The sequence below is a fragment of the Paracoccidioides lutzii genome (assembly GCF_000150705.2).
Source record: "Paracoccidioides lutzii Pb01 unplaced genomic scaffold supercont2.5, whole genome shotgun sequence".
In the NCBI taxonomy this organism is placed as follows: Eukaryota; Fungi; Ascomycota; class Eurotiomycetes; order Onygenales; family Ajellomycetaceae; genus Paracoccidioides; species Paracoccidioides lutzii.
In genome coordinates, this window is record NW_015440951.1 from 564,325 (window position 1) to 586,100 (window position 21,776).

Genomic DNA, 21,776 nt, shown 5'->3' on the forward strand with positions numbered 1-21,776 from the left:
GTATAAATATTAGTCGATATAAGGATACTGTTCCAAAATATCCTAGAATTTATCGGTGTTCCGGAGCACTGCACAAGTACAAAATGGTAGACAGCTAATTGACCCTTCATTCTTCACGCCCGCGACGTGCTGCACCAAAAGCCAAGTCCATACAGCAGCTAATAGGCATTCTATCTCATTCAGTCCGATTCCAGATTATACTCCTTTTCGCAGGAGACGAAAGAGAAGCTTCGCAAGTTTCGACTCGGAACATCCAGAGCAAAGGATCCCCAGGCCATCATCTGTATATATTCCCCCACCTTTTAGAATTCCCCGTGTCAGGTCTCTCTATTATTGCCAATGAAAACCAGCAAACACGAAATTCATACATTCAGAGAAGAAAAATAAATAAGCAAGGATACATCTCTCTTGTTCTTGGTTTATATTTATTTACTCTTCCTTTGCTTTTTGCCTATATAAATGCACTCGAAATGTGTCGTGAACTAGATAGATAACAAAAATCCTCTTGGCCCTTTGTGAGCCGCAGATATGATCGACACGAAAAGTCAAGAGGTCCGCCCCGTCGACGGTGAAGTATACAGCAAGATGGCAGATGTTGCAGATGAACTTCCGGACTCTTCACCCCGTTTTATTCTCCTGAGCCACCCGCTCACTCTGGTAAATGCCATCCCACCCTTCACCTTTTTGCCATCTCCTTCCCCCCCCCCCCCCCCCCCCCAAAAAAAAAAAAAAAAAAAAAAAAAAAAAAAAAAAAAAAAACTGTAAATATCTATATATAAAATAGACATACCCAAACAGCGAAAATCCGGACCTATTCGTGATTGATAATTGCCCACACTGTCCCCAGGCAAAAACTCCCTTTCAAGATCCAGCCACTGATAACCTCTCCTCGTTCATGAAAACTTATAGTCATCCGGCCGCCTCTCCGTCCCCTACGTCCTGCTATATTACCTTCCAGAAAACTGCAACCCCTCCTTGCGCATGATGTATGCGGGCGCCGTCGAGCTAATGAGAAACACCGCCGAAGTAAACAGAGTTATCGAAATCGATAGTGAAGCCGACCTGATTAATATCGAGTCTAAGCTGCATGGCTCAGACTGATCAGATGTGTGACTGGGTGGGGGAATATATATACGTATGTGGAAACAAGCTCCATTCTTATTTGAAGAGGTGTAATGCTCCCTCTTGCGTTTTTGAGTCTGTTTCCTCGCGGTTTATAATGATAAATGCCCCTTGTGTCTTTTGTCGGCTATTTTTGAGGATCTATGGAATTTTGCATACGGCGGACCACTAGTTTCTATCAACGATACACGGTGAAGCGGGCTTGTGTGAATAGGAGCCGGGCGGGCGTTTTCGATACCTTATTTGTGTATTCTTGTGGTTTTCTTAACCATCTATCCTTATCCTAGCTTATGTTTCAACGAGCTTTACCGTCAATCACTTTCTAAATACCTAAATGTACCCAGGGAGAAAATACATCTGCCCTTGAGGAATGGAGAGACGTCTCCTCCATTTCTCCTATATATATTATATACCCCGCACTACCTTCTAGATTTACCTAGATTCTCTTTACAGTTCTTTACATCTAAGCTACAGGTGTGTACTTGATGACTTGCTCCCTCTACCCTCTCCAGGGAATCTACGTACATGACATGAGGAATCAGCTAAAACTTATGTACCTACGCTTGGTTGACCCCAAACAGCATTATATCTTATTCTCTAAATGAAATGATTCACCTTCTCTTCTATATACATGTATATACAACATTTAGCAGCCTACGCACATGGGTGTTTTAGGCAGTCTTTGCCTCATGCAGGGAAGCGGCGGAGGGTGGTAGATATCCTCACGTACAGACATTTTTATCCCATCCCCTTTATGATGATTTCCTGTACATCACCCCGGGAGACGCCTTCAGATATTGTCAGCACGATAAAATGGTTCTTCGTCAACAGATTCATACACTAGGTGCATGTAGAGAGGTGTGTCCAATTATCGTACCTGATGTTGGGGGAACACAAGGGTATCCGCAATAACGACGTTCTCTCTACGACCAGCGGCAAAAACTACAACTTCAGCAATGTCATCTCCCGTGAGAGGTTCGCAGCCACTTGAGTATTCATTTTGTTAATTGGGCACACTTGAGTATGGTTTGGGGGAAGATTGATATACGCACGCGTAAACGGCATCAGCTTTAGCTTTGTCTCCGTAGAATCGAACGACGGAGAACTCCTTTTCACAATAATCGCATTAGAGTAATTCCCAAAAAGCAAAATCTAAAAACTAATAGACACACGTATGCATTATATCTTACCGTCTCAACTTGGCCAGGGTCAATCTCAATGACTCGGATTCTGGTCGCAACAAGCTCCTTTCTCAATGCATCTGTGAAGCTTCGCACTGCAGCTTTGGTAGCGCAGTAGATGCTGCCCCCGGAATATGCTTCTCTTCCAGCAATGCTTCCAATGTTAATAATATCTCCCCGACCACCCTCGTCTCTTTTTTTGAAAATTGGCAGGATTGCCTGTGTCATGTTTATAAGGCCGGTGACGTTCGTGGAGAACATGACATCAATATCTGCAGGATTGATATCGGGAGCCTTGGCAACTCCTCTGACAAGGCCGCTGTTTTAATTTAATATCACACCATTAGTTTCCAAGAATCCAATGTAGGAGGAGAAAAAGAAAAGCAGCAGCCAAAGGAACTATCGTGCAGACTCACGCATTATTAACCAAAACATCAATCTCCCTGAACTCCGCAGGTAAGGACGAGACAAAATTGTTAATCTCGTCCGGATTGGTCACGTCCAGCTTCACCGGGAAGACCTTGACGCCATCCCCGACTTCGTCCTTAATCTCCTGCGCAAGCTGCTTCAGCGCATCAATCCTTCGGGCGGTGACAATCAGCTTGAGGTTTTTGGGAGATGTTCTAGCAAACTCTTTGGCTGTGCTTCTACCAATGCCGGAGGAGGCCCCCGTGACGACAATTGTTTTGCCTTCAAGGCGTTTGCCCATTGCCGTGGCCATGGTTCTTTTGATATATGACTGCTTTGTTAGTGGGGCAATGGGGTTGGCGGGGAATGTTGAAGTGAACGGGCGGGGAATCAGGGACCGTGAAGAGTAGAGCTGGGTGGAGTAACCGATTGCACGGCTGCAGGATCGAAAACAGTGCATGTGTGATCAATCGATCTGTTACAATAAAACATCCCTTTGGCAAGATATTGGTGAGGTAGTTGAACACGCAATTGAGTGTATGTATCTACGTATGTACCGATTAATAATTAGAAGTCTGGTCGTCCAACTGGGTTCGGAACGAGAGGGTATCTTACCATACTGAACAGTAATATTACACCGCATCCTTCGGGGCGGGTGGGGATTGCCGGGCTTCAATCGAAAGTCTTTGGAGAAATTGCTTAAAAAAATTATCTAAGTAGGAATATGAGATAGTTAGTTATGTAGAAATACATCTTCAAAATTTTGCAAAGCCTAGAAATATATTTTATCTTAATTGGAGAGATAGTCGATAATGGTGTTGAAATCAGGGGGGAATATGTATATGTGTATTGTATTGTATAGACATGTGTATCAACCAGCAACCTCAACTGCCAAGACATCCGCTGAGAATGCTTAGATTAGCTTCGATTAGCCGCGCGACAAGCAGTTTACTAGATCAAATTGGGCAATTTCGAACTTCATGTTCATCTTTGTTACAGCGTATCTTCAATCTAATGACACGATCACGGTGTGGGTTCCAGCAGAATTCTGAAAGGATTCCCTCAAGTGCGGAGCCCAAAACTAACATATCTCTTCCTTAAGCGGATGTTATGTCCTCTGCCGTTTTTGTTGTCAATGCCTTCCATTGCTCTCAAACGGAAAACCCCTTTGTGAGCAAGTTTGAAATGTTTCAAGCTTCTACCTCTGTATGGAGAGAAGAGAAATGAAAAGTTTCTTTTTTTTGTTGTAATAGGCTACCTATTATCTTTGGCAGAATTTCTCACTTATTGCATGGTCTATTAGAGTCCTATGGACATTATCATCATCATGCACGGATGCTCTCCATTTTCTGAGGTGTTGTTAGAACTCGGACTGCGTTGTTTACTTATTTGCATTCCTCGATATAATTTGCCTTCTGAATATATATATATATATATTATAAAGCTATGGAGGAGTTAAGATATCAATCTGGCCGCAATGTTTGTTCGTGTCCATTCCAGGTATTATGGTTTCTTCTCCATATACTGGTTGCCTGGAGCATGTCGAATGGCGGCGGACTGCATTTGTTGCTCCACCTGGGTTGGATTTTTGAAGTCTTTCCCATTGGGGCTATCCCTCGAGAATTATCTAAATAGGGGGGAATATGATATCTTGTGCGCTTCTATTAATTGTTACTACCTACCGGGTTCATTAAATTGGATCGATTCTACTGGAGGTTAGTTGATCAAACATATTTGATTTCAGCCTTATTGGAAATGTGTAAATGGTTCCTGCGTAAATTCCCTGCTGATATATTTTCTCGAGAGTTTCGCCTCAGGGTGGTTGGTATATCCTTAGCCCATCCTTTGAGTGTTTGCTGCTATAGAAACTCCCTTTTGTTCTCCTATTCTCCTCTCTTCTTCTTTCTCTCAAACAAATCTTTTCCCTTCTTACCTTCGTTAACATAATAGAAAGTCGTTGTTTTCTCAAATCACTGTTGTTCAGTCCTCAGTGACGGCTTCGTTGCCAATTGACTTAAACACATGCACGCGAGAGACAAAGATAGTTTTGATTTCCTCCTGCTGGTCGAACAAGCTCGAAGTTTCTTTACTTCACACTCTATTGTGAGCTTTTTCTTTACAGAGTTACTGATACCTATAGTCCTTACAACCCCTAAAACCCTCTTCTCCACCTTTTAACTCCGTCACTTCTCCTTTTATCTATCGGGATTTACAGCAAACGACGCACAACAACAAAATCAGCATAGCAATGGCGTTTTCAGCTTGGAGAAGCTTTGCTTCAGACATTTTGTCGAGTCGTGCTGTCGGCGCGCTCGAATGTCTACCACCTGCATTCTCCTGCGTCGTTGATTACCCCTTGAGGATCAAATCCGGTAGCAAAAATGGAGATGCTTGTTCCCTTTATCCTGTAATTGGAAACCCACCCACTCTATACACCTTCAAAACCACCATATGGGATTCCTTCGGAAAATTTAAGTTTACTTCAGCCACTTTCATTACACCATCTCGCGAGCCTGAAGCATCATCGCTCGATGGTTACTATGCTGAGTGGAACCAGGATCTGGATGCATATATCATCACACTTGTTGATTTTGTGCCTTTATCTATCAGCTCACTCAATTCAATCTTTGGAACTTTCACGTTGCCAGATTCCGCAACCGACCATATTCGCATCCAAATCACATACCAGCCCCGTTCAAACGTCCTAGACAATGTTCAACCAATGGACACGAATGAACTGTTTGACATCGAACGTTCTCCACCAACAGTCCACCAGTACTTAGAAGACCAGATCCAGTATGATTTTGGGTTGTTTGCAGTTCATGATGTTGATGTTGTGCCAGAAGTAGAAGAGGTATCTGCGTTGGTCTTGGGTAGATCCCCAACGCCATCCGATCCTGAGGTTACCGACCCAAGCAACATTAAGGAACTGCTTAAAGTTCAAGATTTCGTCTGGGCCGGTGATTCCGCAATAGGGTCACTGGAGAAACAAGAGAATGTTGAAGGGATTGTTGAAAAGGATATTTTGGCGCGTGATGTTGATGGTGTACCAGAGTTGGGCTTGGATAGATCCCCAACACCAACCGATTCTGTCTTTACCGACCTAAGCGACATCGAAGAATTGCTTAAGGTTGAAGATTTCGTCTGGGCTGACGAGTTTGATGATTCCGTATTGGAGCCACTGGAGAAGCCAGAGGATGTTGAGGCGATTGCTGCTAAGGACATTTCAAGTCTCCTGAAACCGAAGAGATTCAATTGGTTTAACGAGTTTGATGACGCATGTCCGGAGGAAGAAAAGAAGGAAGATACTGAAGACACATCAGTACACCATTCTGTTGACCAAATCATGCCACGAAATCTCTCTGGTCCGGCCGTTGTGGGCGAAGACCACTTCAAGTACATCAAGCCATCAAACGACAACACTCCATCGCAAAATATCGACGTATATTTGGACTCGCCACCGCAATATCCGACTTGTGAGGAAGCGCCATACGAGCAAATGACGACTCCAGCCCAATTCCAGTTCGCGATGGATCAATCGTACCACTGTTACTCTGAAGCGAAGAACGAAGAGTATTGGCAAATTTGCCAAACCCACGATTATCCCAACATCCACCACTTCAACTGGTTCGGAGAACGCGTGATGGAACGCAGCCACACCTCTCCAGAAGTGTCACTGTTCATCATTCTCTCTACGCCAAAGGCATGCTTCGCCAAGCACACAGGACGACAAGCCGTGATCCTCCACCAAGCCATGAAGTTCGTGGATCCAGTCCTCTACTCCGGCAACTGGGATGACTTGAAGTTGACCGGCGAGAATCTAATGAAGGCCATCACCGGCCGCACATTCCGTTTCTACACGGACATGGGCACATGGCTTAACGACGAGCTCGATGCAGACATGCAAACAGCCGTCATTGACGAATCGAGCCCTTGCCTATATGCGAGCAAGCCTTGGCTTCCACTGAATGGGTGGGTTGAGACTCAGTACGCTTACACCCGTTGGGAATATGGCACTGAGGCCAATAGGCTGGCGGATGCGGTACCCAGCAGAAGGCATGGGCGCCAGCAGTGCCGAAGCTCACCACTTCGGCAATGCACGATGGCCGGTGATGTCAACATCGGCCCGACATAGCCGGGGGGTGGAGCACCAGGGGGTGGGGGGTGCGTGGTTTGTCGTTGGGAGACTCCTGCTTTGGAGTTGTAACAGTGCATTGATACTTGTTTTTCTTCTCTTGGGACCTTTGGTTTTCTTTTTATTTCTCTTCCCTTTCTTCCTTCCATTCTGTATTTTTTTTTTTTTTTTTTTTTCCGGAGTTGGGGTGGGGGTGTTAACGACAGACGAGTTTTATGGAGGAATGATTTTTGTGAATTTATTGCGAGCTAGGTGTTTAGACGGTGATGCTTTATTCTTTTTGTTAATATTACTTTTGGTTGTTTCTGTCACAATCTTTCATTGAACGTTTACAGCTTGAAATAACTAACCACACGAGTCATAAACAGTCATTCTCAGGTTAGGAACATGCCCTGTGTATAAACAATTTCCCCCACGTCTCAAGATATGTTACAGTACATTTTATAACTTTCTGTGGATTTTACATTATCCCTGTCATATCACGGAACGCGACGAGCCCTGGACCAAGCCCCTATATCAAGGGGTCGAAAGCCGGCATGTTGCACTAGCCATAACTACTGGGGCCGGTGCTTTCTTAAGTCAACGCCATGGAGAAGCTGTCAACCCCTCCACGTCCAGAAGCCCCCAGACGACAGAAGCATAGGTGCGCATATTCTCCATGGCCCCAGTGATCTACATGATGTTACATCATCAAGTTCGGCCATGTTATGTCGGTTCTGATGTAGATGTGGATCTGATCCAGCAAGAGCCTGCACTCCCAAAATTCAATCAATGCATGGGCCTCCATCCAATTGAAAAATGCCCCTCATTTTTCAATATTTGGCTTGTGTGGGGATAATGCTGCAGTTCTACAGAATGGATTCGATTCACTATAGCCGGATGCATCTGTACCAATGAGGGCATCGCCACGATCTGCATGGCTGCATCCCTCGCTATCTGCCACGAACTCTCAACGTCGGGGTTGGAATTCATATTGCATAGAAGGAACCAAGGGAATGGAAAGAATAACACCAGGCTGCGCCGCAGACAGCTCACTGTATCTTGATCTATTTGGGTTCTCAATGACCCGAAGAACTTGGCAAGAATGCCGCTGTCTTGACGGGAATCAGATCTCGCTCGGGCTTTGTTCAGCTAAATCCGTTTGCGCATTGTTCTCGTCAACTATTTCGTTCTTTTCCGTACCCTGTACATGCTTGGATGCCGTTTCGGTGAAGGATGGGATACCCTCACCGCTTCAAGCATTTCCATTAAATTACGTGTTGCAATTTATCCTGTGTTTGTTGATTCAAACCATCTGCTAATTTTGGCCAATTGCCTATTGCTCAAGTATATAAGGCCGAACAAAACATTCCGTTTCTCTAACGCTACACATTAAAGATTACTGCTATATTTCCGATTTTCAACCATCAGTTAAAACGATATAACACTCCAAACGGACCATCTGTGTTACAGTCCAGCAATTTTGTTATCCCCAAACATATATCGATATCCCATTAACGACAAGATGTCTTTTTCCCAAACATTGACCGTACCGCCCCAAGGCAGGACTTCGAATGCGTTATGTTATACTTATCAATCTACCGTGACAGATGTCCCATCTCCTCCACTACCAGTCGAAAATTACACGATGGAAGATCTCAAAGACAGGCTTATATATGCTGACCGTGTTCTGCGAAACTCGCAAAGGAGATTATCTCCTATCGGAACCCGTGCATTGCAAATTTACAAAGACGCTTGTGCAAGATTACTCAACCTTGAACAGGAGAACGGAGATCTAGAAATGGCCAGAGACGTATGGCGTGCAACGTTACGTGCATATGACCAAACGTTCTATTTTACCCCCTGTCTGCGAGTTGTCCGGTCTTCTGATGCACAAGTTCTCCAAGATCGGTTGATCGACCTCCAGAAAACCACATTTTATACCAGATATGCAAACATTTTTGCCGAACTTTGTATACAAATGAAGACAGTCACTGGTCCAATGCACAAGCCGTACTGGACTGAGATATACGGTAAACTTCTGTCTGAAAAAGACACCTACAGACGCTTGCTTAGTGGCGGGAGGGCTCACTACGACTGTCCGACGTACCTGGCAATCTCCCATGCCTGTGACCAAATCGGATTTAGCCACAGTACTATATTCCAAACCATATGTCAGTACGCAAAACTCAACGACCCCATCGATATGAACATCTTCTCCCTAATAAAAACCGGTAAATTCGATGACTTGAAAAAACACCTTCACAGCGATTCCCGCATCATCCCACTCCTCGTCTACAGCAATGATTGGAAACTTATCAAGCTTCTCAAACGGGTCATAGAATTTCTGACCGATCTCTGGTTCGTCCGCGGCAAGATCGACCTGGACAAGTACCAAATGTGGACCTATACCAAGGCCCTCAGGAGCCTTTACACACAACTCCATGAGGAAGATGCTGTCGCCCAGAAAAGCCAACTTGCCGACGCCATCGCAAGGAAGATTCGGAAGCGACTACGGGATGCTGAGGATGACGAAAAGGCACTAGAAAGTCTTTCCAAGACCATAGGGCCACTGCGGCAATCGGGAATTAAAAGGGCCAAGGGAGCAGCATTGTTGTTGTCGTCGTGGCAACTCCGAGCGGAACGAGAGCAAGCCAAGGGAATGACCGCGGATTGGAATAAAATCATGAATCTGGTACGGCATGCAAAGGAGGCATCGATTGTTTCCTTGTCAAGTTATCGCCAAATCCGCCTTTCCCTTGACGGTTATACTTAGGCCCTTGTGAAACAAGTAATTGTGCTTATCCGTCGAGTGAACTTCTCCGCTCTATGGATGGAATGGGTATAATACGATACAGACCATCCTTCTTATTTGTTTTAGGTTAAGCTGGGAAATGCCATGTTCACCCTTGGTAGCTTTCACTGGGTAGATGCATATTATATGGAGGCTCGCGATACGTCCGGCGTGCTTTCATACATTCCAATGACTTCGAGTTAGGCAAAAAGAGGGCCCACAACTCGAGTCTATTCGCAAGCAATATTTGTTTCTTGGTCCCATAGCTAGTAGTCCCTTGTAGTTACCTGTTTTCTCTCTCTATATTAAGTCCAATTTTTTGCATAGATAATACCTCATATACCAAAATCCCCATGGATTTGGAAATCCACGATGATATTAGACCATGGCGCAGCCCTTGATTCCGATTATACTACTATTACAGATCTCTTGCATATTTGCGGTATGTCCTGGGATATGTCCCAAACCTATAACCATTGGGGGCTGTTCAGTGGCACCTTGTTCTCCAATGCAGAATGTCATGTAGGCTCATAAACATTCAAGCCAATTAGTTAAATCATAGAAAGAGCTCCTAGTTGAATCGCCTCCAGTTTGTTCTGAAGTTCAGCCCAAACCCTGTCCTGTATCCTTTTGCCCTCGTCCGTTTCGATCCAGGGAGCAATAGCCTTACTATATATAATTGGTCAGCCAAGTTTGTCAGGGAGGAGGACATTTTATACCCCGGTATAAAAACTAGATTTCCGTGTTTGTTTTCTTCTGCGTAGAAAGCAGAAAAGAGGAGAGTGGTAAGAGACAAATTTTATAATAATAACAATCATCTGGTTGAACATACTTTTCAATCTCACATTTATTAATGAATACACCGTGAGATTTTTGCCCAGCTACCGCTGCATTCACTATGGTGCGAGAGCCCATCTCTGGCTTCCAGGCAAACAGGAAAAATAAGGGACGTTGAACAATGGCTTCGAAACCCGTTTTTTCACGGAATAAAGCGGTGTCGCTAAGCCCTGGACTAACAAGGTTGACGACGACTAGCGGGTACCTGGGAGCTGTACGTGAAGTGAGCTCCCGAATCGCGAGAAGTTGGAGGAGCTTGCTGGTAAAGTAGCTACAGGCGGATATAGGAAATATTTACAGAAAAAGCATCATTAATCAAGTTTTCATTGGCATGGTGGGGGAACATGAACACCTTAAACTATTACTACGCCAAGGGAATGGCATTTTGAAATGTGAGCTTACCGCTCGTGCATGGTGGTTGTGTTTGGCGCACTGAGAGCAGCAAATATATCTGCAGCGTTGCGCTCAGGGAATTTGGCCCACTTATGAACCGTGGAGCTCGTCACGGTAAGACACGGGGTCGTGTTGTACTTCTCAGCTGTCTGCTGGAGTTTTGGAAGTATAGACAATGCTAGTAGCAATGTGCTAATAACGTTCACGGTGACTGATTTCTCGTCACCCTCGAACACCTCAAATACTCGCGTCGCAACTCCTGCATTCAGGACAAGCACATCCAGACGCTCAAGTTCTGACGAGACGCGTTCACAGAATGCTCTGACGGATAAATAACTGCCATAGTCAAGTCCCCAGATTGAAACCTGTCCAGGCCGATTTGTCTCGGCATTGATCTCTGCAAGAACAGCTGTTCCCTTTTCCGCTGATCGTGTGGTTCCAATGACTCTCGCTCCCAGGCGGACAAAATGCTTCACGGCCTCCTTTCCAAGACCACCGTTTGCGCCTGTCACAATCACTGTTTTCCCAGTGAAATTAGCCGTCGGAAGCGGCGGCGGGGGAAATGCTTGCCGGAGTAGTTCCATGGCAAGAATGATATAGTGGGAGTGGAGCTGACGATAATGATGGAAAGAGTATGCAACTCATCACCATACACGGTGCAGGGAACACTATTGCAGAGAGACACGGAACGGCTTTAAAGTAAGTTCGTCTATGATAAAAAGCCCAACGAGGCTTAGACCAGGGCTAAAGTTAGCACAGTTGGGACCATTCCCGGGCAAAACTAGCGTGGGCACCGGGCTGATCCACTTCCGGCTTTCCCAACTTTGGAATAGCCCTGACATGCCAGAAGGTAGCATCTTCAGTTGCTGAGACGGGGTTATCCGTACGCCAGGATGTCCGAATCCGCTGGTCAAACTAAATGTCACAGCCAGTTCACTCCAGAGTGAGTTAACTCTGAATATCAAGAACGTTAAATGTGTAGTTCCATTTTCACTTGCAGGTTACATGAATGTTCATCCAAAATACATGGAATGTACGGAGTACCAACAACCGATATTAACTGCATTCCACATTCCGGTAGTCTTGGAGTAAAAATCATAATTCATAGTAGCCCAAAGCAGAATCAACACGATGAGCAGAAGAGAAAGTTGCCATACGTAAGAGGTTTTGCTATTGCTGTTAATTCCTCAGCATCTTATCTACCAATAAAGCTCCCTTGGGCTCGATGAGCGGCATTAGTGATAAATCAGATTGTGGGCATCACGTCGGATTTCTTGGATGGACGCAGATGTGTTCAAGCATGGAAGGCTGGCCTTGTATGAGATTGCTATCGAACTTTGACACCTGAGCTTGTCGAAAATCATACCCCAATCGCCATTTTAGAAGAATCCCCGGTGCCTCTTTATCAAAACCTATCGATACATATATCATCTCGAGGTAAAGGGGCGGATATGATGCGCTCCGAAATAACCCCTAAGGTCCGTAACCTGGGCACGGTCTAAAATAGCAACACACATATTTAGAGTGTCTTGTCGAAGTGCGCGGTAACTATGGGTGAGATTTGAGATCAGAAAGATAAATGTATTTGCGAACTGACCTTTGCATAGAATCCAGTGATGCGATTGTGCTCTTTCTTTTCAGTGGCTGCCACGAGGGAAATGAAATTAACGTCGCCTGCCCTGGTATCCGGAAAAGTGGCCGACCGGCCACGATTTGTTCTGATCTATTTGAGCGCGGGTTTATTAGCAGATAATTTTCTAGAAATTTGGATATAATCGCAGGAAATATGGAAAAGAAGTGCAAGGAACCCCTTACCTGCAAGCAACTCAAAAGATTAGATTTCTCCGAAAATTTCCCAACCCGAACGTCCGAAATAAATTCCCCATTTGGTCCATCAATGCGAAAAGTGACTTTTTCATCCTCCACGAGCCGAGAATCTAGATACGTATCGCAATCTCCAAGGGTGTGCATTCTGGTTCCCTGGATTTCCCTATCATACTCGATTTCGAGCCTCATGCACCTTTCGGGGGTCGCCAGGACAGAGAACGCGATGACGTTTGAAAGATAAGCTCCCTGAGCACCCCCATAATATATCCAGAATGTCGGGCAGAGGGGCCTTGCAAAGAAACTGGTTGTGTGAGAGTTTTCCTCGTTCAGACATAGATCATTGTGAGGGATATCTGGGAACCACTGTAGGGAGTCACGAAGAGATATGGGTTCCAAGGGTGAAGGATCATATTCTTCTTGCAGCCCAATGCCTAGGGATATCAGTTTCAGCCCCTTGTTGTACATTATGTTAGCTCATGGCTTAGTTTCATCAAAAGTCATAAAGTCGGAGATGTAGCGATACTAAGAAGAATACAAGAAGTAATGAACTTACATCAAATTCTCCCTTTATCTTCCTAATGTTTCTAGGAATCGAAAGCAAGCGCATTTGTGGAATATTTTGAGGCAAACCCACCCAAGGAGACCTGTTGCCCGATGCCTTTACTGCGGATAATGCTCGCACCCCATTGGTGCCAATGGAGAGGTAGAACCCACAAAAGGACCAGCTTCTACTATCTGACATTGCGTCGTCATGGAGGTCGATGTATGTTTCATTCCCAGGAAGAGTGTAGCCTATTTCAATTCCCGTCCCACTAGCATCGACGAAACATAGCCCAGTAACGAAATTACAATCACCAAAACGAATCATTGAAACGCGGATTGCAACAATACCAGGCGAAATATCTGCCGTGCGACTGAACAGCACTCGATCGCCGGCAAAGGAGTCATCGCCTAGTTCTCTCATGGAGGCTCTAGCGTTCTTCCATTTCAACTTACCATCAAGTGCGGAAGGAAGATTTCCACGAATCATCACAGTGGAAAAGAGAGTGAGGTTATCCGCCAGAGGCTGAACGATCTCCCAAATCCTTTTGCGGTTCTGAAAATTTAACATGTGAGTATGCCTCCGAAGGAGATGGAAAAGGGATCTCCAATCGCGAGAGCCTGGTGATACGGCAGAATCTTGTCTTGCTTCAAATATCGAGGAGAATTCAAAGGTGCCGAAGAACCTTGAAGCCCAGAAATTCTGTAGAAGTGGGGAGTTCGCGAAGGTCCCCGATGCCAGGAAAAGGTTTAGCACATCCGCTGTTGCCAGAAGGCTAAGTATTATTTGCCGGAGTTCAGGAGGGAGTACGCTAAAACAGTCGTCTGCGTCACTGCTCCGGTAACTTCTGGATACGAAAATCGAAGAGAAGCCTGTGGATGATCTAATACTGCCATCGCCTTGCTTGCCCATTGCTATTCCATTCCGAAGAAAATCGAGGAAGGGAAGGCGAAGAGGGTCAGCGTGAAATACCTCGTCTGCGGAGTAGTTGTTTGCAACAGTCCTCTGGATCCTTCTATGAACTTGTGGCCGGGGGGTACCCCCAGGTAGACTGTTGGGATACATGTCAAAAATTCCTCCATAATCATGACCCCAGTTGACCAACCCGGACCTAGACGGGAAGGAATTGCAGAAATTGTACATAGCCCACACATTGACCTCGGCCGGGGCGAGTGCTTTCGTCAACAATGTCCAGCAAGCGTCATGAAAGAGATAACCATGGCAGCTACCTCGAGTATCGACGCTACTTTGCGGAGGTACGGACGAATGTGGCGGCGGAAGTAATGGAGGGCTCATGTCCTTGATCGACAATGTGGCTACACCATTCTGTTCATCGTCATATCGTCGCTGAGGATCAATCGGCGGTGATGCCGTATGGTTATACACGTCATCCCTCGATCTGAAACCGACGCCAGATAAACGGGGGAGAGACCATCTGGGACCCCGCCCTCTAAATGTCTTGCCCACTGTGTAGACAGCGCGGAATTCATTGAGCCAGTTGAAACGTTCTCCGCCAATAATTGCACCACATATGTTACACTTTTGCACGAACACTTCTCCAGAGTCATCCATCATAGATGTAGATTTCCATATGACTATCAGCATCACCCGTGCCTTTTGATGTTGGATGCCGCGGCGGTCAGTCATAGAGGCTTGGGGAAGAAATCCAGAAGGTAGAACGACACATGCCCAAGGCAGGCTCTCAGCCCATTTTGCACATGCCTACTCCCCGACAGAGACTCCTCGTCCTCAGATCCAGGACAGCGAATATCAACTCCAGTTTCCCATAGGCCTGAAGATCACGTGCAACTCCGCTTCGTATCCCCGGACTTTTTAGGTTGTTGCTTTGCTTCTTCCAACAGCTTAAGCTTCACCACTTGCTAAACTTTCTTATTGACGGAGAAAGTTATTTTTAATAAATCCCAAATTCCAAAATCTCTCATCTCCCTCCCGGTCCCCTCCTCCGTCTCTCTCCATTGACTTAAATGATATCTGGCCGGCATGCCGAGAGCCAAATGCAAAGAAAATTTCAAAGAAAACAAAGAGAGAAGCCGGAAAGGGAGAGAAGAGGAGAATATAACCTTCATTCAACATGAACAAAAATAAAACCTAAAAAACACTCTCTGCGGAGCAATTCGATACATCATTAGCTAGCTCATACTCACTGGCTAGTCATGCAAAAGACCCCTCCCTGCAGGAAAGATTTTTTTTTTTTTTTTTAGAAAAAAACAATCTACTGGCCAGAGGCTTCGGATCCCCGTTGACTTATTTATGAGACTCGACGTCATTGATATGATTGAATAGATTGTCCGGTTTCGAAGATTGCGGGGGGTCCAGCAGCGGGGAGTTAGCGTTCCTCCTGAAGAGACGGCGCATTGGAAGTCACATCAGAGTCGCCGTCCATGCAGGACAAGGTGGTGGTGGACACCTAAAGGGGGAAACCCAGATGCGCTGAGCTCAACGCGTCCTTGGAACAGGGCGCTATAACTCATTGATGGGCATTTATGGTTATGAACAGAAGTGGAATGCTTGTATTTTGTTTGTTGACATGACCTTCATTCCAGATGCAATGACGAAAGAATCTGCGAATTATACATTGAACCAAATAAAAGGTTCAATCTTGCCAGTTCAAATAGCACACCTGATACCCAGATGGTGATGATGGTCGTTGGATGCGAAAGAGACCATCTGGTGGTTGCATTTCGACCCTCTGCGCCCAAGAGTTGAGTCACATGATTAGTTACGGGAGCCGCCGAGTCGACATATCTAAAGATCTTGGCGTTGGGAGTGAGAAAAAGGGGTAGACCGCCTAGATTAACACTACAAGATATTTACATATTTATACAGGGGAGGAAGACTATATAAAGAAGGCATTCATTACGGTCTCTTTACAATGAAATAAAAACACTCTACCACCTCAATTTCACTGGATATTTCAACTTGGAAACAGGACGGGGGGAAACAGGGACATGAGCGGATGTCAATCAAGCCACTTAACCTGCGCAGACAAGAAGTGTCGGACGATTAGGAAATTGAGAGGAGATAGGTGGAAGTAAATAATAAATAGATAAATAACAAAAAGAAAGGGGAAAAATAAAAGAAAAGGAAAGGGGAGAAAAAAAGGAAAAAGAAAGGGAAAAATGAAAAAAATAATAAAAAAATAATAAAAAAATAAAAAATAAAAAATAAAAAAAAAAAGGAAAGGGGGGGGGGAAATGAAACAAAAGAAGAAGAGGAGAGAAGAGAAGAGGAGAGAAGAAAAAAAAAAAAAAAAAAAAAAAGAAAAGAAAGGAAGAAAAAGAAAAGAAAAAGAAAAATAGGGTGGGTTTAAGGTAAACATGAAACTCCCCATCCCCATGTAAACAGTTAATTGTAGTTGTCGAGCCTATCCGAGGCCATATCCATAAAATATCTTCCTAAAAGTGTAACACAAACCACCCTACAGGAAAGAAAAATAAATAAATAAAATATAAAATATAAAACCCCAGGTGGGGAAAAAATTAAGATTAATAAGATTAAAGATACGGCCCTTTCATCGACCCTGTACACAACTACACCACATGAACCGCCCAAACCCCCCACACTCTACTCCAACGACGCCAACTCCCTCTCCTTAGCCCTCAACGCCTCCCGCATATCCTCAGCTTCACGTTGTAGTTGTGCCCGCCTCTCCGCCCGCGAGTCCGCATGTTCCATTGCGCCAGAGCCACTACCACCTGGCGTGGTCACCACGGGCGGCAGGGCCGGGGATACAGAGGGACTGAGACGGGTGGGTGAACGCGGGGAAGTGTGAGCTTGCTGCTGTTGTTGTGGGAGCGGTGGAGTTAGCGACAGCGCAGGGTCAACGCGGGCCTCATGACGGGCATCGCCTGGGTGGTTGAGGAGGGAGGAGATGGAACTTAGGCGGGACCGATGGGTGGCTGACGAGGCAATTTGGGGGTTTATGGGAGCTAGGTGGGTGGGGTGGTCGGTGGGTTGAGAGTCTTCGAGGGAAGATTCGGAGATGGGGCGTTTCTTTGCATTAGTTGTGGTGGTGGTTTTGGTGGTTTCGGTATCATACGGTCTTTGTGGGGGGCGGTGGTGATGGGGAAGGGAAATGAGGTTTGAGGTGTAGCCTGTGAAATCGGCCGGGGGCGGGGCGCGGTATGCTTGAGGATACAAGTGTGGGCCATACGGGGATTGGTGGCCGTTTGGTTGTTCGACGTTGTGGAATTTGCGCTGGTTGTCGTAGTTATGTGCTATGTTGGCGGGAGATGTTTCGGGGGAAGCGGAGCCGTTTGAAGATTGCGTGGCGCCAGCGGGAGATTGCTCTCGCATTGCAGGCACTACACGTTTCCTTCTCTTGATAATCGACTTCTTCATCGTCGGTGGACGATAGGAGCCGTGGAGTTTGTGGTAGAGTCCTATGTTCACGCATCGTTAACCACCCATCCACAGCAAATAGTCGTTATCAAATAGAAAAAAAATACTCACCACAAGCGTTGCAAATAGGATGGCCATGCTCATCACGTCTCCAGAGAGGAGTTACTGTCGTCTGGCAGTTCTGACAAGCAATATGTAGAGTCATCCCGTCCGCATTCGACGCGCCAGCCTCACCATCAGCACCTCCGGTGCCCGCTTGGCTTAACGCCTGCGGGGAAGTCCTTCGAGTATGAAGCGCCAGGGCATTTCGAGCAGCAGACTTGTAGACACGATTGTTATAGGCAGGACATCCATCGCAGCCTTCTGCACCACCAGTGCCATTGCAACTCCCTCCGCCTGGGCACGATCCCGAAGGTATACATTCCTTGACGGCATAGTTTGACCACGTATCCGGCCGTTGCGGATCACCTCCATCGCTGGGAATTGGTGATGTGCTGCCCCGTGACTTGTCAGGGGCTTGGGCGGAATTGGGGCCGTACGGAGGCGCCAGAGTACGGGAACGGTTGGTCGGGCGATCAGCATTCCTTGCTTTGAGATACAAGCCGCAAGCGTTACAAATTGTGGCTCCAGTGGGAGATCTCCGCCATAGCGGTGTTTGTTTCGTACCGCAATTGCTATTTACCAATCAAATAATTATTAGTATACTCAATAAAGACAAACAATAAACGAAAGAGTTCTCGAGGGCAAAAATGGCCTACGCACCTGCATGAATGTCCCGTGAAAACAGACTCCTTGCTCGGCGCTTTAGGAGATAACTTCAGCAATAATGGTCCATTTATTGTACTGGAAGATACGGGCGACGGTTGGTCCTGGGGCTGCTCAGTAGCGCCCTGATAACCCTTTTGCGACGAGTCCATTGTGTTCTTTGTGTCCTCCTGGACGCTCTCCAAGGGTTTCGCTATATCTTGCCTATCTGGCATGACGCTCACCCCGCTATCTTGTTCACCTCGCGCAGAGGACACCAGCTGGTGCGCTGCATCCAAATCTTTTGCGGATGGATGTCGCATGAGAGTATCTGAGCTCTCTGAATGTGATCTTGTATCCTCCATAAGTGGCCTAGTGATCAACAGCCCCGTCATACTAGTTTCCCGACACGATTTCGTAACCAACGGTGCGGATTCGGGGTAGAATAACGAGGTTCAAGAAGAGTATTCCGAGAAACGGGCCAAGAGTAGAGAGGCTAAGAGGGCCGAGGAAAGCGACACAAGTTGGTTGATTTGACTTGGTGTGTAATCTGTATAGGACTGCTTTGTTCGAAGGGATGCAGATATTGACGTGAACAACTAGGTTTATATCTGCGAGTATTTGACAAAAATAGCTTTTGACTCGACCAGCACACCAAGTACTGTTTGCTGTAATTCCAGGCAGCCAACCAGACCGAGCCCAGTTCCCAGTTTCAGTTTGATCACGATCTGATTAGATAAACGGGTGCCTCTTCTAATGGAAGCTTGTGGATCACAAGACAGACTCGGGACCCAGTCGAGCGGGCGTGTAGCGGTCCCCTATACCCCTGGTTTTACAAAAGTCGCAAACCCTGTCAACGAGATGCTGGGGGAGAAGCTCTTGAGCTGAGGGCGGTGCAGGTCTCAACCAGGAAACAGCCCGGAGGCGGGAGCCACCTTTGAAAGGGATAAAGAAATAATAAACCAGTGCCAGAGAGGGGTTAGAGGGGAAGAGAGATGCTGACACAAAATAATTTGATCGTACAGATGATATTAGTTGGGTGAGGATGAAGGGAGGTAATATTTATGAAGAGGATACGAAGAGTGAGGAGTCGAAGGATGGAAGGCGGCTGTGGGCGTGCAGAGAGGAGAGAAGAGAGGAGGCGTCCTAAACAGTCAGTCAAGTGGGCTATGATCAACAAAAAGTGTTTATTATTTTATAGTCATGTCAATATCTTGGATATTTAGGTATTTTTAGTTACTCGCGATATTTTAAGGACTACACGACTCACGCTTCAATACTGATTGCGCAGCTACATTAAATCATAAATCATGTATTTCGAAACCTTGGGAATTCCTATCTCTCACGGAGAGAGTTTAAAAGGGCTGAACATATTGCTTATACCAAACAGGGATTTTTCCTTTTGAGGGACCTCTCCTTTCGGTGAGAGGGTGTCGCATCTAGGGACTGGATAGATAGGTGCGGAGTCTCCAGGTCTCCAGAAGAATAAATTCAGACAGCCCTTCCGTATAGCTTTCCCCCATATCCAAGCCTTTTAACATGGGCCCCGATAGAGGCACCACCACATCATGGAACACCAAGGTTTGATGGATTGGATTGGACTCATTAAGAGTGTTCTGAACCTTTTCACTAAGTAGCTAACTTAAACTAACTAGTTAACTTATCAAACGGTAGGGATTAAACAGCTGCCAGCAACCAGTTGCCGATGCTGCTTATATTTTGTGCCTTTCCCATTGGACCCTGCTGGGATTCAGGGAACTCTCTTTGTGTGAGACTTGCGCTTATTTTCTCTCAAGCCATTGTTTGAAAGGCTCAACCTTTTTTTCTTTTCTTTTCAATCTTTTCTTTCCCCTTTTTGCTTCTCTTTATTGTAAAGCTGTCCATAATCTTATCCTGCTCTTTGCTCTTCTCGTTTACCGATCCGTGTACCGAACCCTCAATAGTCGAAGTGGTCGAGAACTACTGCGGTGGGGATGTACCTCAGAGTTCACCGCCAAATCTCCTCACTCGTGTGGTTGTTCTCCGTAGGCAGTGAGCAAAATTAAAGTTCTCTCTTATTACGGTGCCATTCATCGTCTGTTCGTAGAATATATTATGCAAAAAGGACCCTCGTGGATGTCTCCTCAATTTCAACCCTGACATTGATTGAATCCCCAGATAAGATCAGATCAGATCAGATGAGATGAGATCACTGTCAACACTGCGTCACTGTCAGTCCCCTTCCAACCCGATAGTGTGATTGCCGATGATTTTCGGAGTATAACCAAAAGAATAAAAGACCAAAGGGTAAAACTATAAAAAATAAAAATAAAATAAAAAGTAAAGAAAAGAAAAAAAAAAACCATATAAAAAAAAAAAAACCCTAAAAAACACTCTTCCCCCGGATCAGATGGTGCTTTTCTTATTGGATCCAGCTTTTAGCGCCATCAACGGAAATTGGCAGAGCTGCTGCCAAAGGCTGCAAATCAACAATACAGCCGCTCTGATTGGCTGGGCTGATAACTAAGCAACCGAGAGATTAGTTGAACTAGTTGATCTTTTCCATCTGATAAGACGTCAGAGGGTTTCTAAGCGGCAAATATGATGTGGTCGTTGAATGAACTGCCCGGATGAGCGACACCTCCCCAATCTGGGCCTTCTTGATGGGCAGAGAACGGAATAACAATTAAATGCCATGCATCATCTCACACGGAGGACCGCTTGATAAGCCGTAACGTGGACAATTTTGATCTCGGATCCAGCTATTCATGCCACTCGCCGGAATCGCCGGAATTGTACTCTGGCATAATAAACTTGGAAGACCGCTCCCGTCTTCAGTCTTCGTTGAATTTCCCAAATGGGGTGTCCTATAACTAACAGCAGAGATCTATGTGGCTGCGAGATATCGTGGAAGGCTGATTCCAAATCCCATCCATGAGATGAGACGTTTCGTATCCGGTAGGATGATTCTTTCCAAGGATTAATAGAGGCTGACCGAGGCCCTCTCTTCGGCTCGTGGACGTCCACTGTCGTAGAAATGGAAGAGCGGGGTGTCGTGAATTTGGATATAAAACCCAGCTAGCTACCCGTCGCAGTTTTCCCCGTTTATATCATTTCTCCTCCTGGGTTATCATTGCACATAGCATATCGATCGTCTCTTCCATTCCTTCCTCAATGATCTCAATGCTGCTGGTGTATGTGTATATAGATATCCTTGACCGGCGCAATAAAGCTTTTCCAAACGTTAAGGGTGCAGCAAGTACGCATTCCTGTCACTAATAGAAAGGAAGTTGGGAGATCAAAACCTCAATTGTGTATGTTTACAGTTTTCAACACAATGCCATTGACGAAACCTGAAAACTTGTAAGAAAAGAAAACAAGGCCCCAAAAAATTGAGAGAGAGTGAGAGAAAGGGAAGACATTCTAACAATCTGGAATATTTTAACCAGTAGAGAGACCCCAAAAATATACAGC

The 21,776-nt window shown here is 45.7% G+C and overlaps 7 protein-coding genes across 7 annotated transcripts; 3 read left to right on the top strand and 4 right to left on the bottom strand.

Annotated features, from left to right (window-relative positions):
* Positions 1-528: 528 nt before the first annotated feature.
* PAAG_02353 (hypothetical protein) lies at positions 529-1,101 on the top strand (the record flags this gene model as incomplete). Its single annotated transcript, XM_015844614.1, has 2 exons — positions 529-657; positions 910-1,101. The coding sequence occupies 2 exons, from the start codon at positions 529-531 to the stop codon at positions 1,099-1,101; spliced, it is 321 nt and encodes a 106-aa protein (XP_015701662.1).
* A 773-nt stretch (positions 1,102-1,874) lies between these two features.
* Positions 1,875-3,024, bottom strand: PAAG_02354 (serine 3-dehydrogenase; the record flags this gene model as incomplete). Its single annotated transcript, XM_015844615.1, has 5 exons — positions 1,875-1,910; positions 2,000-2,108; positions 2,175-2,230; positions 2,313-2,622; positions 2,720-3,024. The coding sequence occupies 5 exons, from the start codon at positions 3,022-3,024 to the stop codon at positions 1,875-1,877; spliced, it is 816 nt and encodes a 271-aa protein (XP_015701663.1).
* Positions 3,025-4,959: 1,935 nt separating this feature from the next.
* Positions 4,960-6,846, top strand: PAAG_02355 (hypothetical protein; the record flags this gene model as incomplete). Its single annotated transcript, XM_002795603.2, has 1 exon — positions 4,960-6,846. The coding sequence occupies one exon, from the start codon at positions 4,960-4,962 to the stop codon at positions 6,844-6,846; it is 1,887 nt and encodes a 628-aa protein (XP_002795649.2).
* A 1,504-nt stretch (positions 6,847-8,350) lies between these two features.
* Positions 8,351-9,601, top strand: PAAG_02356 (hypothetical protein; the record flags this gene model as incomplete). Its single annotated transcript, XM_002795604.2, has 1 exon — positions 8,351-9,601. The coding sequence occupies one exon, from the start codon at positions 8,351-8,353 to the stop codon at positions 9,599-9,601; it is 1,251 nt and encodes a 416-aa protein (XP_002795650.2).
* A 569-nt stretch (positions 9,602-10,170) lies between these two features.
* PAAG_11475 (hypothetical protein) lies at positions 10,171-11,433 on the bottom strand (the record flags this gene model as incomplete). Its single annotated transcript, XM_015847120.1, has 3 exons — positions 10,171-10,288; positions 10,452-10,727; positions 10,859-11,433. 3 exons carry the CDS (start codon positions 11,431-11,433, stop codon positions 10,171-10,173), a joined length of 969 nt encoding a protein of 322 aa, XP_015703252.1.
* An 821-nt stretch (positions 11,434-12,254) lies between these two features.
* PAAG_11476 (hypothetical protein) lies at positions 12,255-14,864 on the bottom strand (the record flags this gene model as incomplete). The annotated part of the gene is made up of 4 exons (XM_015847121.1): positions 12,255-12,347; positions 12,447-12,572; positions 12,665-13,129; positions 13,230-14,864. 4 exons carry the CDS (start codon positions 14,862-14,864, stop codon positions 12,255-12,257), a joined length of 2,319 nt encoding a protein of 772 aa, XP_015703253.1.
* A 1,938-nt stretch (positions 14,865-16,802) lies between these two features.
* Positions 16,803-18,718, bottom strand: PAAG_02358 (hypothetical protein; the record flags this gene model as incomplete). The annotated part of the gene is made up of 3 exons (XM_002795606.2): positions 16,803-17,620; positions 17,691-18,253; positions 18,342-18,718. The coding sequence occupies 3 exons, from the start codon at positions 18,716-18,718 to the stop codon at positions 16,803-16,805; spliced, it is 1,758 nt and encodes a 585-aa protein (XP_002795652.2).
* Between the last annotated feature and the right edge of the window lie 3,058 nt (positions 18,719-21,776).